Below are 12,844 nucleotides of genomic sequence, written 5' to 3'. Positions count from 1 at the left end.
GGTATGGTTAGATGAATATAATGTAAGTGAATATATAAGTTTAATAAACATTGATTCTGAGCTTCACTATGTCTCCTGTTCTGCACATTCTCCTTACCGGGATAAGATCAGAACTTGTTCGAATTCTAGAATTTGGTCATATGTTTTATATTTTAGGACCAGTGACAAAAGAAGAAACTTGGCCAAACAAAAAGCTGAGGCTCAAAGGAGGCTCTATGGTCAAAATTCAATTAAAAGGCTCTTACCAGGCTCCTCAGACTGGGAACAGCAGAGACACCAGTTGGAGAGGCGGAAAGAAGAGTTGGTATGAAAGTTTTAAGAAAGTACCCACAATTTAAATTGCATAATTCACTTGTCAGGTTTTATTTGTAAAATTTTTCTCATTTCCAGAAAGAGAGACTCGCTCAAGTACGAAAGCAGATCTCACGAGAAGAACATGAAAATCGACATATGGGAAATTATAGGTAACTGAGCTGGTATTTTTGTATAGATTGAAAAAATGAAGTATCAAAGCAATGATCCTTCATGTTTTAATCTTGTGTGCTTATTTTAAGCATTTTTCTTTGATTCCAAGCAAGTACTTTTGCTTACTGTCTTTCAAGAAAGAAAGGTAGTCAGCAAGGAGATGGTTCAGCCTTGACAATGCTCCTGCTAGCCAGCCTCTGGGTGGTTGTAGGAGGTCCTTTTAACCCGCCGTTATCCTGTGACTGTATTTAGTTATAATGTGGTGTTTAAAAAATGTCAGAATTCAGGTCTCTTGGTATTCTTCCTGCCAATCTATAGTGGTTACTGTACTTTTTCAGGAACCAAGCAAATAATGAAAATGTTTGAAGGAGTTAGGTATGGGACAGTGGAGAGAGATGTGGGCTGTGTTAAACTGGAACCGTTCCACAATATCACCCTTGACAGAAGCAAACCTCCCCACCCCACCCAGCTCATTGTGTTCTTGGAAAGACTGCCCACTTTCCAACTTTTGACATTGCCTGAGCAGGATAAAGGAATGTGTAAGGGCATTCTTGCACTCATGGTAAGATGTTCTTTCATGGCCTTAACACCATCAACAGTAGTGATGAGAACACATTCCTCCCACTCCACCTCTACCCACTTTACTAGAGAGGCAAATTCCATCACTACAAAAGAGATCATCAAAACCACTGCCTACATTTTTGTATACTTCGGTAACCACACTAAGTAAAAAACTCCTGTAGTATCCCTTATTAACTGAACACTCTCCTACAAAGTTCAATATTTCTGCAATTTGCCCAATCACCATTCTTCTCCAACCATTTCGCCCTAACTAAACCCTTATACTGTGCCTTCTGGAACTGCATTGTTTAATGCTAATTCTCTAGATAAACTTTATTTGTGGATTTGTGCCACTATCAATCACTATAGACTGAAAACCTTCATAAAGTTGTAAAAATACTCTTGTGCAATCATTAAAGTTTTGAAAGAATTTCGTTAATTAGTGCCCAGTGAGCAAATAGTTACATTAGAAAGTTACTGAGTGAATCTATTAGGCCAATTATCAGTTTTCTATCTGGAGGTTTAATATTTAATATTATTGTGTACTAATCAGTATAGAAATGCTTATACCTGGCAATATGACTAGTATAGAATAGGTGGTCAAGGATTATCTGTGGAGTTGATGTTAACTATTGAGCTGTGACAGCTTCTTTTTAAAAATTTGGTTTATCTGATTTTGTTGTAGACGAATTTATCCTCCTGAAGATAAAGCACTACTTGAAAAGTATGAAAATTTGTTAGCTGTTGCCTTTCAGACTTTCCTTTCAGGAAGAGCAGCTTCATTCCAGCGAGAGTTGAATAATCCTTTGAAAAGGATGAAGGTAAGAGAATGAATGTTTATATAGAGAAAAAAGAATAAAGCTAAACAATATGTCTTTACAGACAAGCCACCTTGGTCCAACATATAAAAATATCTTACTTTTAAGATATGCTTTCCCCAAGCTTTTTATTTTAACAGTTAGTAACATTTCATGATGAACCAACTTACTTCATAAATAAGATATCTACCAAGACAAATTGTAGAGTAGAGATTTGTGATATTATGTAGTAATGTCAATATATTATAAAAATATATCTTATTACATAGATGTGTATCTGTAACTGGATAAAGAAACCCATGGAATTAACCTAGTGGTTTGCAGTATTCTTATTTTTTGGATTATAACAAACATTATATAGTACTTTTTCTTGATACTACATAGATCTGGCATATGAGAGGAAGTAAATGAAACACACACACACACTAATCTGTACACCTTAGTAAAAGGTCCATCAGTTTTCTATTGTAGCATGACAGACCACTTCATTTATTTGCTCATTACTCTGCAATCTTGGCTGGGCACAGTTGAGTGGTTCTTCTGCTTGTCTTTCCTTGGGTGAATCATATAGTAGCATATATCTGAATGCCCAACTGGGGCTAGAAATCCAGGGTAGCTTCACTCACATGCCTGGTGTGTCAGATAAGATAGCTGGAACATCTGGGAGCTGGCTGGTATCTCTTCCTCCCTACACAGTCTCTCAGCAGGGTAGTCAGACCTCTCAATATAGTAGCTCAGGATTCTAAAAGGGAGCATTTCAAGAAGATTCTTTTTATCCTAGTAGAAGCTCTCTAGTTTAGACCTGATCTCTGCCTACGTATGTCCAGACATGACAGATGACCCCAAAGAAGAAAATGGCCACTCATCTCTGCTCACCTAGGAAGAGCTTGTCTCTCTTTGGAATTTAGTTTCTTTACATTACTTTTTACCTACAGCTTTCTGGTGTTTTAGAAAACATGATTGTTTAGTTTATCTGGCCTTTTCTGGCTGTTATGATGAATGTATCATCTGTTATATTTCTCCTAAACAGAAGCAGAACTCCTTGAGTTTCTTTTTGGCTATATTGTACTGCTATCCATCGAATTCATTGTAAGATTATTATTTAATAAAAAATGTATAAGAAGAGTATTTTGGGATTTCAATAGCTAAATTTCCTTAGATTGGGGCAAAGAGTAACTTATTTTACACATTTCTACTGTACAGTGAGATTTCTAGTTTCTTCAAAAACCTTTTCTAGCATCCTTTCTTAAATAACTCAATGATACAGTTGATTATACCTCTTTCAGTGTACCTATTATAGTTGTATTGTTCTGACTTGCCTAATGTCCACCGGGGTATATGCTTTTATAAAATTTCCTTTTGATTCAGAATATGACTCTAGAAGAACACAAGAAAGGTGTTAGGGCACTTGTGACTTTTTGCCACCTTTGATGACTATAGAATTAAAACTTTTATAAAGTTCTAAAAATACGTTTGTGCAATCATTGAAATTTTGAAAGGTTTTCATTAAATAGTGCCCAGTCAGCAAATACTCACATTAGAATGTTTCTAAGTGAAACTGTTAGTCCAATTATCAGTTTTCTGTCTGGAGGTTTAATATTATTTTACACTAATCTGTATAGAAATGATTCATAAACTTGAAATCTGGAAATTAGCTTGAACTTTCCAGAAATTTTAGTGTCCAATGAACTAGTTATTGAAGTATTATACTCTAAGATTTTAATACTGTACTGTACTATAAAGGTACATTTGTTTATGATAATTAATACAGAATAGATTTTGGCTATATATTAATTATAATGCCAGATTTTAGTGAAAGTTTCAAGAGAATTTGCCATGACCCTTTAATATTTCTCCTTTGTTCTGAGCTGTCTTCACTAAATAATTTTGGGAATCCTTGCTCTGCATTATTTTGTGGAGATTAATCAACTTGGAAAAATTCTAGAGTCCATTAGTGATTGTAATTTTAATTAGAATATTTTTTGAAGGAGGAAGATATTTTGGATCTTCTGGAACAATGTGAAATTGATGATGAAAAGTTGATGGGAAAAACTACCAAGACTCGAGGACCAAAGGTGCAGTATATCTCTACCTTCCTTAGTTATCAAAGTAGATGCTACTAGCCCTTGATGCTTCTCACTATAAGAATGACCCGTGCTGCTTTAAAGGAACCATAAGGACTGTGTGCCCAGTGCAGGTAGAGTTTGGAAGATGATGGTACCTTACACTCAGGAGTTTTGTTTTGTTTTATTAGTTTCATTTGTCATTTTGGTTATTTTCCTGATGTCAGTGAAAATACCATGAGTCAGGGCCAAAAGGGACCCAGAGCTTGTACTCTTATTCTAAACTAAATATTAAGTTTGCCTCATACCTCTAGACAGATAATTATCAGATAAATGGGTAGCATTATAAATAAGGCAAATCATGAAATCTAGAGACCCTAATTAGGAGCCCCATCTTTTGCTGACCTAGCAACACTGATTTTGTTTTAGTTAAAATAGGTGTAATTCCTAGAAATAAGTAGAAAACTGTCATGTAGATGACATCTACATGTTCTCCCTTTTTTTTTGATACAGAATCTCACTCTCACCCAGGTTAAAGTCCAGTGGTGTGTTCATACCTCACTGTAGCCTCACACTCCTGGGCTCAAGTGATCCTCTTGCCTCAGCTTCCTGAGTAGCTGGGACAACAGGCACATGCTACCATGCCTGGCTAATTTAAAAAAATTTCTTCTTCTTCTTCTTCTTCTTCTTCTTCTTCTTCTTTTTTTTTTTTTTTAAGGAGATGGTGTCTCGCTGTGTTGCCAAGGCGGGTCTTGAACCCCTGGTTTCAGGCAGTCCTCCTGCCTTGGCCTACCAAAGTGCTGGGGTTATAGGCATGAGCCACTGCGTCCAGTACTGTTCTTCTAATATATGTCAAAGTTCTTGTTAGTAGAGTAGGAAAGAGTTGAATTAGAAAAATCTTGGATTTTTTTTCATTCCATTCCATTTATATTTCAGAATTACTGTGCTATCTCTTTGTCCTTAGACGCTTCGTCTTCTGTCATATTTTCATGATTTTCCATGCTTCTGAAATGTCTTCCTACTAAAAAAAAAAAAGTCATTGACTTGTTGTTTGATTAGAGTCTCCTTCCTATTTCAGCTGAACCACTGTTGCTTGTGTGAAACCTTCCCTCATTTCCCCAGTTAAGCTTAGACCTTACCTTCTCTCTTTCTCCTGCTGTTCCATAAATAACACTTTTGTGGAGCAGTTGTGACAAGTAATTATTTGCATGTTTGCCTCAGTACGAGGCTGCACGTTCCTTGAGGGCAGCAAGTAGATTTTCATCTTTGCATCTCTAGAACCTAGCCAGTGTCCGACACACAGTAGGTTCTCAAAATCCATTAGTTCAGTTTGTTAAATATATCCATAAGAACCTCATTGGCTAGTAGAAGAGCAGACAGGTAATTAAAAAATCAGGGAGTAACGTGGGAAGTACTATAATAAAGGGAGTGTAAAGTACTACAGCAGCATAGTGAAGAAAGGGATTGGTAGCATATGGACGGCTTTAGAAAGGTAGTGCTGTTAGAACTGGATCTTGAAAAATTAGTAGTACTCTAAGCATTAAGAGAGGTGGAAGAGGCAGGTCACGGTGGCTCATGCCTGTAATTCCAGTACTTTGGGAGGCCAAGGTGGGCGGATCACGAGGTCAAGAGATTGAGACAATCCTGGCCAATATGGTGAAACCCCATCTCTGCTAAAAATACAAAAATCACCTGGGCGTGGTGGCGTGTGCGGGAGAATTGCTTGAACCCAGGAGGTGGAGGTTGCAGTGAGCCGAGATCGTGCCACTGCCCTGTGGCCTGGCGACAGAGCGAGACTCTGTCTCACACACAAAAAAAGAGGTGGAAGAACATTTAGGGTATATAGGACATTAAAGGCAAAGCTATGGAGTTATGATACTGTATAGGATATTGTAGAAACATGAAAAGTTTGGTATGACTCAAGTGGAAGGTTCTTGGATAGTGAAATGATATGGGTGAGCCTGTTTAAGAGATAAGAGATTAGCTGGTGGAGATCTTGGATGTCAGAGACTGTTCCGAATTATGTGCTCCATATGAGGCATTGTAGAATATGTCATTGATACCCCTTTTGGAAGAAGTATATTTTAGAGTATCTGTAAAAGTAAATACTTGCATGAGTCATGGCATTACTTTGGGAAACACTGGGAAATTTCTAAGCTTTGTATATTAATTATTGCTATTCAGCAAACCAGACATGAGGTATCCTGGAGGCACAATGTTTCTGGCAGAATGGCAAATGCAGAAGCCTTGAGACAGCTTTATATTGTCTTATATTTTCCTGTGTTTCATTTATATAAGGCTTGTCATCCAAACAAAAATATAACCTCTTGGGAGGAAGAATTCACTTTGTCTGATTTGTTCAGTCCCTTTCATTCTAGGCAAGTAGTGGGAACTAACAATGTATTTGTTGAAATGAACTAGATATTTCCTGTAGTTGTTAAAGCCAGCTATATTTCAAAGTTGTTGAAGTCTGGATAATCAGTCTGAAGTAGAAGCATTTTTATAACTTTTAATTTTATGTTGTTTACCAAGGGTCCAAAGTGAGCCAAACTTCAAAGCAGCTGTTCCTTTTTAGAGGGATGATGTAACACACAAAACATTGATTTCCGGTGTCTTTACTGGTAGAAGTATAATTGGAGATAATCAAAGTTAAATAAAACTGGTACTTGTAGTAGGAAAAATAATAACTTTTCACTTACTTGAGAATCTAAGAAACATTAGCTACATGAATAATATCACATAAAGTGTTAGGTTGGTGCAAAAGTAATTGTAGTAGAATATTAGCAATGTTCTTTTTATTAAGCTGGGTGATAGGCATGTGGGTGTTTATTCTTTATACATTTTTATATTTTTTATAGATGGCCTACTTCATAATAAAATTGGACATAAAAAATAAGTACTATGGTTGTGCCGTAACTCAATGCCAGTTTACAAATTCCATTTTGTAGTTAAGACACTATTTAGAGTTTATGTTGCTGTGACTGCTAGTTAATTATTGTTTGAACAGTGTATTGGTCAAAAAGTCCCAAGTGCATATAAGACACAAAGGCTCAGCTGTACGTTTCCCCTTGTGATTCTTTATAGGGTCGAATAACTCATTATGTAGTCAAGCTCTTTAAGAACACTTAAAGCTGTTTGCTACATGAAGGAAGGCACCACTAGCAAGCCTGATTGTGCCACTGTTTCTTCTGGGTATGCTAAACTTCTGAGGAAACAACCTTCCTCTAGAATTCATATTCCCCAAGATTGTCAAAATGTTTGATGATTGTTACTGTTAAATGTTTTTATGCATATCTCTTTGAACATTGTCAGTACTTAGTAAATATTAGACCATCAGAAAGAGCACATACTTTTAAACACAAGTTGGTACCTTAGTGAATTAAACTACTTTCCTGCTTTGGTTATTTTTCATCCTTTGCAAAGGCTGTAAATTTAAGAAGATCATGCATTTTGGCTCACTCTGTATTCCAGGCACTTCATGAAATGCTGTTTCTCTATTTTTATTCTACACTGTTACACTAGAGGGTATACCTTCTTTCAGTGAAATCCCATGCTATCCAAGGATTTCATTATAGTGTATGCTAACATCAAAACATTTTTGTTTGATTTAACAGAGAGCAAGCAACTAGTATACAGCTGAAGGAGCCTCTCCCATCAGGAATAGGAGGCATATGGTGTGTGTAATAAATAGTCTCTTAGAATGACTGAGTTATGAAACTGTCTTGTTCTTGGTTATGCACATTCTTTCTGATGTGAAACTGTCCCATGTCCCTTTCCTTCCATTCCTGCAGCTGGCATCATTGGAAACACATTGATTGGGAGGACTAGAAACGAGTGATTCTAATAGGGATAGTGACACATAATAGCATGGCATTTTCAGTCTTTACAGATTTTCCCTTCTATATTAGAGGAATTTATCCTTCCCCCGTGGAAGTTTACCCCTACTGATCTTCATATTATATTATTAATTTTTAAAATGTAGCATGGGCAATGAAAAATTATGTCACTCTATTATGGCCAGAAGCTATGTGCCAGAGTTAGGAATACTCTGAGAAAAGACATCAGTTGTTCTTGAGCAGTTTGGAAGGTGGACAGTTAACTAAAAATTCTATTTTTATAAATATCCACAGCCAGTCAGTTATGTGAGGGATACCTAACTTCTTGCTGCACATTATCTGAGTGGATAGGCTCACAGAAAATGGTTTAGTATTCTTATTCTCTTTATCCTTCTTGCCCCTCTTTCTCCTCCCACCCCCTCATACACACACAGACACACACCACACACATACACAGATGCACTTGTGTGTGCACATGCATACACATTTATAGAGTAACTCTGCATGTTAATGATATGACAAAGGTATATCTCTGAGTCTTGATGAGTAATCTCTTATGGAATGAAGAAAAGCTGATTTTATTTCTGATTTTTATATTTTTATCTCAAATATTTTCCCTTTATTTTGTTATTCTTTGTTTATAGATACTCTGGCCCCTTAATCCAGTCATGTGGGAATAACATATTCCTCATCATGATTATATCATTTAAGAAAGAATATTTTGCAGAAACAATAATCAATACATAGCACTGTAGGCTAAGCAGCATGGCAGCAATAGTATTTGGGGGGATTCTCAACCTTCAGTAAAAAGCAGCAAGCATAGGGGGAAATTTAAAATAGTAACTAATCATATCAGTAAACCTTTTTTAAGAATTCTAACAAAATAACACATTTCCGTCTTTTTAGCCTCTGTGTTCTATGCCTGAGAGTACTGAGATAATGAAAAGACCGAAGTACTACAGCAGTGACAGCAGTTATGATAGTAGCAGCAGCTCTTCAGAATCTGATGAAAATGAAAAAGAAGAATACCAAAATAAGAAAAGAGAAAAGCAAGTTACATATAATCTTAAACCCTCCAACCACTACAAATTTATTCAACAACCCAGTAAGTTAATTTCTTCTAATTTAGATGTTGTATAAAGAATTATGGAACTGAAATTATTAAACTCAATAAAAGGTCCTTGGGCCAAATGAACCCTGTTGTGTGTGAGAAGACCTGGATTCCATCCCCCTTCCTTCCCTAACCAGACTCGGGCACATCCCTTAATCCCTTTCAAGATCTGCAAATAGAAAATGAAAGGGCTGGATTAAGGATCTGTTCTTCTGTATTTCATCATTTTTTTTAGGTGCCAGATTTTTGCTTGGGTTTTGTAAAATGTGCGGCATGGCTGATGTGATGATTACGTGTCTCTTAAGCCAATATATTCTCTTCTCATTCAATTTCTGCCCCTCTACTCCTTTCACCCACTTTGTTTTATGCTATCACTTATTATATATATATTTTAAAAGTATGTATCTCCTTAGGCATTTGACTTGAATGTATCTGTAAGTTACATAATTGTGAAATAGTTGAAGTTTTGTTCCCTCCCGTTTTCATCACCGGTGAGTACTTAAGTCAGGGCTTATGATGCATAGGAACTACTTAGGAGAGCAGCCAACCACTGCTCCATCTCCTTCCTTTTCTGCTTCCTTTTCTCTTTATCTGTATTTCTTTTTACATTCTCTTTCTCTTCCTTTGTCTCTTCTTTCATTTATTCTTCAATTCCAAATGTGCAATATTGTGTCTGTGATTTTTCTTTCATCCCCAAATGTCCAGTGTGGGATTGCTGTTTGCCTAGATTCAGTTGGAAAACCCCTTCCTGATGCTGCCTCTAGTCCAGGGCTTTTCTGAACCCTTGTCTGTCATATCTCTGTTTGCCTTGTGCTCCACTGTCCTAGGGTTCCGCTGAAGGAACCAGCTCAATAATGCAGTGAACACAATTGTGAGCCCTTTTTACCCTCAGCAATGTATTTAATATGTTAACTTCCCTGATAATGTGGATATTTTAAAACTGGCCTTAAACACTTATGGCAAAATGCATGAGGAATACAGAACCAATAGATGAAGCTTTTACAGGAATGGTCTTTGTTTATATGTTATTCTCTAAAGAAACATGCTACTACTTCATATCTTTCAGGGTTTATGTCTTTGGAGGGGAATTAATGTATTGTGTTCCATTTCATTTATTTATTTACTCATTCATTTAAGAAATGTTTATTGAGCACCTGTTATACAGTTTGTAAGCTATTAATATTTGCTTCCTTTTTTCTTAAGGATTCCTTAAATACTTTCAGTGTGTCTTTGTGTAACTATGGCTCTGTGTTGGTTTCAGAATCTGACGTTTTTATGCCTAAATTTGGCCAGTTTTTAATTCCCTTTCCTGTTAGCTGATGTGTACCTCCCTAATGGCATGAACTGATGGGAGATGAGGACAGGTTGGAGAAAAACTTGCTAACATTCTTATAGCTCTGAGATTGTTCTTTGTTCTCAGACCAATAGGTTAACAAATTGAGATCAGACAATAGTGCACTAAAATATACAGATTTTAAAAATGTTTTTAAGTGTGAACTTTCATTTGAAATCTAGCCTAATTTAGTTACATGTCTTTTTTATTAGTTATGTTTTATTTTTATATTCATGAGGAATTGTAACAAGCCTTTTACTTTGTGTTATCTTCTCTCTTTAATCTTACACCAAGGAACATTTCAGCCACAAATCCTACTTGAGTTTTGTCTTCAGAGTGATGCTGATGATCAAGGACACAATCCAGATTATATGTAACACTTTCTCTTATATATAGTTTGAAAAATTCTAACTTATTTCAGCTTCAAAGGGATATGCAAGTTACAATGATTTTTTTGTGAATCTACCCAAACATCATTGGCATGTCTAGCTACTTAGTTATTCTGTCTGAATTTCTAGCATGTGTAGGCAAAAGAAAAAAAAAAGGAATCTGTGATGATTCCAGACAAAGGATATTTTCTTTCTGCCCAGTGATCAGGTTGTATACAACCAAACCATTACCATAACCCCTCAAAGGGAGTAGGACTACAGTACAGTTACTAGCACATGCCTTGGGTATTTTCTTAGTATAAGTTTGCTCTTGGTGCACATTAAATATGTGCAGTTCTTTGTTTAAAAAAAAAAAAGGTTGACTGGTGGTATGTTCCTCACATAGCCCTTCTGCCCTTCTCTAGAAATATAGAGGCAGTGTCATTTTGAAAAGCGGTGACAGTTTTCAGGTTCAGAAGGAAGTTAATCTTTGGAACAAAGAGAATTAAAAAAAAATCTTTTATAGCTTTAATAAGTATACTTCTCCAAAATTTAATTTAGAAGTATATCCCTAAATATAAGGCTTATGTCGATTCCTTTTATAAAGGTTTAGTTTTTTTTTCAACAGCTAATGAAGAGAAATATTTGGGTATTCAACCTGGTTTCATGTGAATTTTACTAAATTATTTAATTAATGAAGATATATTCCCCAAGCAGAGAAAGAATACAGAACAGAGAATATATAGACCATAGGAACTGAAAAACAATGAAAATATTGATAGTATTGAGTGATGATCTATTGCCCTGTGTCAGGAGTCAAAATTTATCTGGAACAGTTGGTTTTCTTTATTAGATGTTCCTAATATGCATTGGGGAAGATATTTTATGGTTTCTCTTAGATATTTTTTCTGATAACAAACCTATAGATCCATATATTTTTTTCTTCACTTAAGTCTTTTTCTATTGGAATTTAACCTACTTTAAAAAATTATTTAGTCTTGTAAATTAGAATGCTCTCTGTTCAGTGCTACTCTTTATAATAACCAATTCTATATTTAAATTCCATTAGGATAATCTGAATTTTGTTTTATTACTGTTTTTTTCCGTCATGGGTTCTAAATTCTGTAACTTAACCTATTTAGCCTGTCCACTTTCTATACTCCTTTCCAGCCCTCCCTATGAATCTTGCTGTAAAATATTCGATCTCTAACATATACACAGATTCTTATAAGTGGCCAGTCAAATCCCAAGGGATAGTGGATAGCATCATGGAATTATAGAAACAGGGAAGACACTGGAATTAGATAGGGTCAGGATTGAAACCCGATCTTGACCACTTTATTGCTGTATAACCTTGAAAAAGTTCTTTCTCTAAGCCTCTGAGCAATGGAGAGCCCTACTTCAGAGGGTTTCCATGAGGACTAAGATAAAAGTGTAGCACTTAGCACAATGCCTGGCTTATAGAAGGTGCTCCATAAATGTTAATTTTCCTTTCTTCTGGTTCTTTTATCTCATGTTTTGAGGATATAATGTTGAAGGATTGTTGATAGTATTATTCCCAAAAGAGCCATTTTTTATACATCAGAGGGGTTCTTCTGCAACAAGTTCACTGTTGTTGAAAAATGTATTCCAAACTCATATTCCCATGATGATGCCTATGCTTTGACATTTATTGCCACTTCACTACTAGCTGCTATAATCTTTAGTTTATATAGACTTAATATAGTAAAAAACTTGTATTAATACTGCTACTGTAGTATCCCTCTTCTCCATCACTGATAGGCTCCATAAGGCGTTCAGTCAGCTGCCCTCGGTCCATCTCTGCTCAGTCGCCTTCCAGTGGGGACACCCGCCCATTTTCTGCTCAACAAGTGATATCTGTGTCACGGCCAACTTCTGCGTCTCGGTCACATTCCTTAAACCGTGCCTCCTCCTACATGAGGCATCTGCCTCACAGTAATGATGCCTGCTCTACAAACTCTCAAGTGGTAGGTCATCTGTTTTGCTCTCTCAAGTTTATAGGGAGCTCTGTACTCAGGCAAAGGGGATCAGATGAGAGGAGGACAGACTGAACCTTAGATCCTTTCCATAATTCAACTCATGACCTCTTGAAATTTGGATTATTCACCTACCTTAGCCTACAATTTAGTATGACTCTTAAAAGGTGCAGACTTCACTCTATCACAGAACTCAAAGATGAACACTGAGAATAGCATTATTTTATTTTCTGTTTGCTAATGTAGTAGGATAATATTACTGAAAATTACCTGAGTAAATGCATGCTTTTGC

The 12,844-nt window shown here is 36.1% G+C and overlaps 1 protein-coding gene across 9 annotated transcripts in view; it reads left to right on the top strand.

Moving 5' to 3' along the window:
• TTLL7 (tubulin tyrosine ligase like 7) overlaps positions 1 to 12,844 on the top strand; it is a 138,864-nt gene that overhangs the window by 86,400 nt on the left and 39,620 nt on the right. For all 9 annotated transcript variants that reach the window (XR_004176004.1, XR_004176005.1, XM_021933368.2 and 6 more), the window contains 6 exons: positions 157 to 304; positions 391 to 464; positions 1,712 to 1,847; positions 3,833 to 3,919; positions 8,650 to 8,848; positions 12,338 to 12,543. Coding sequence is in view for 7 of the 9 variants with exons in the window: in XM_021933368.2 (XP_021789060.1) it covers positions 157 to 304; positions 391 to 464; positions 1,712 to 1,847; positions 3,833 to 3,919; positions 8,650 to 8,848; positions 12,338 to 12,543 (850 nt within the window). In the remaining 2 variants the exon portion in view is untranslated. The remainder of the gene's footprint in view (positions 1 to 156; positions 305 to 390; positions 465 to 1,711; positions 1,848 to 3,832; positions 3,920 to 8,649; positions 8,849 to 12,337; positions 12,544 to 12,844) is intronic.

This window comes from Papio anubis, chromosome 1 (genome assembly GCF_008728515.1).
Source record: "Papio anubis isolate 15944 chromosome 1, Panubis1.0, whole genome shotgun sequence".
In the NCBI taxonomy this organism is placed as follows: Eukaryota; Metazoa; Chordata; class Mammalia; order Primates; family Cercopithecidae; genus Papio; species Papio anubis.
The sequence above is the reverse complement of the archived record's forward strand: the minus strand, read 5'-3'. Positions and strand labels throughout refer to the sequence as shown.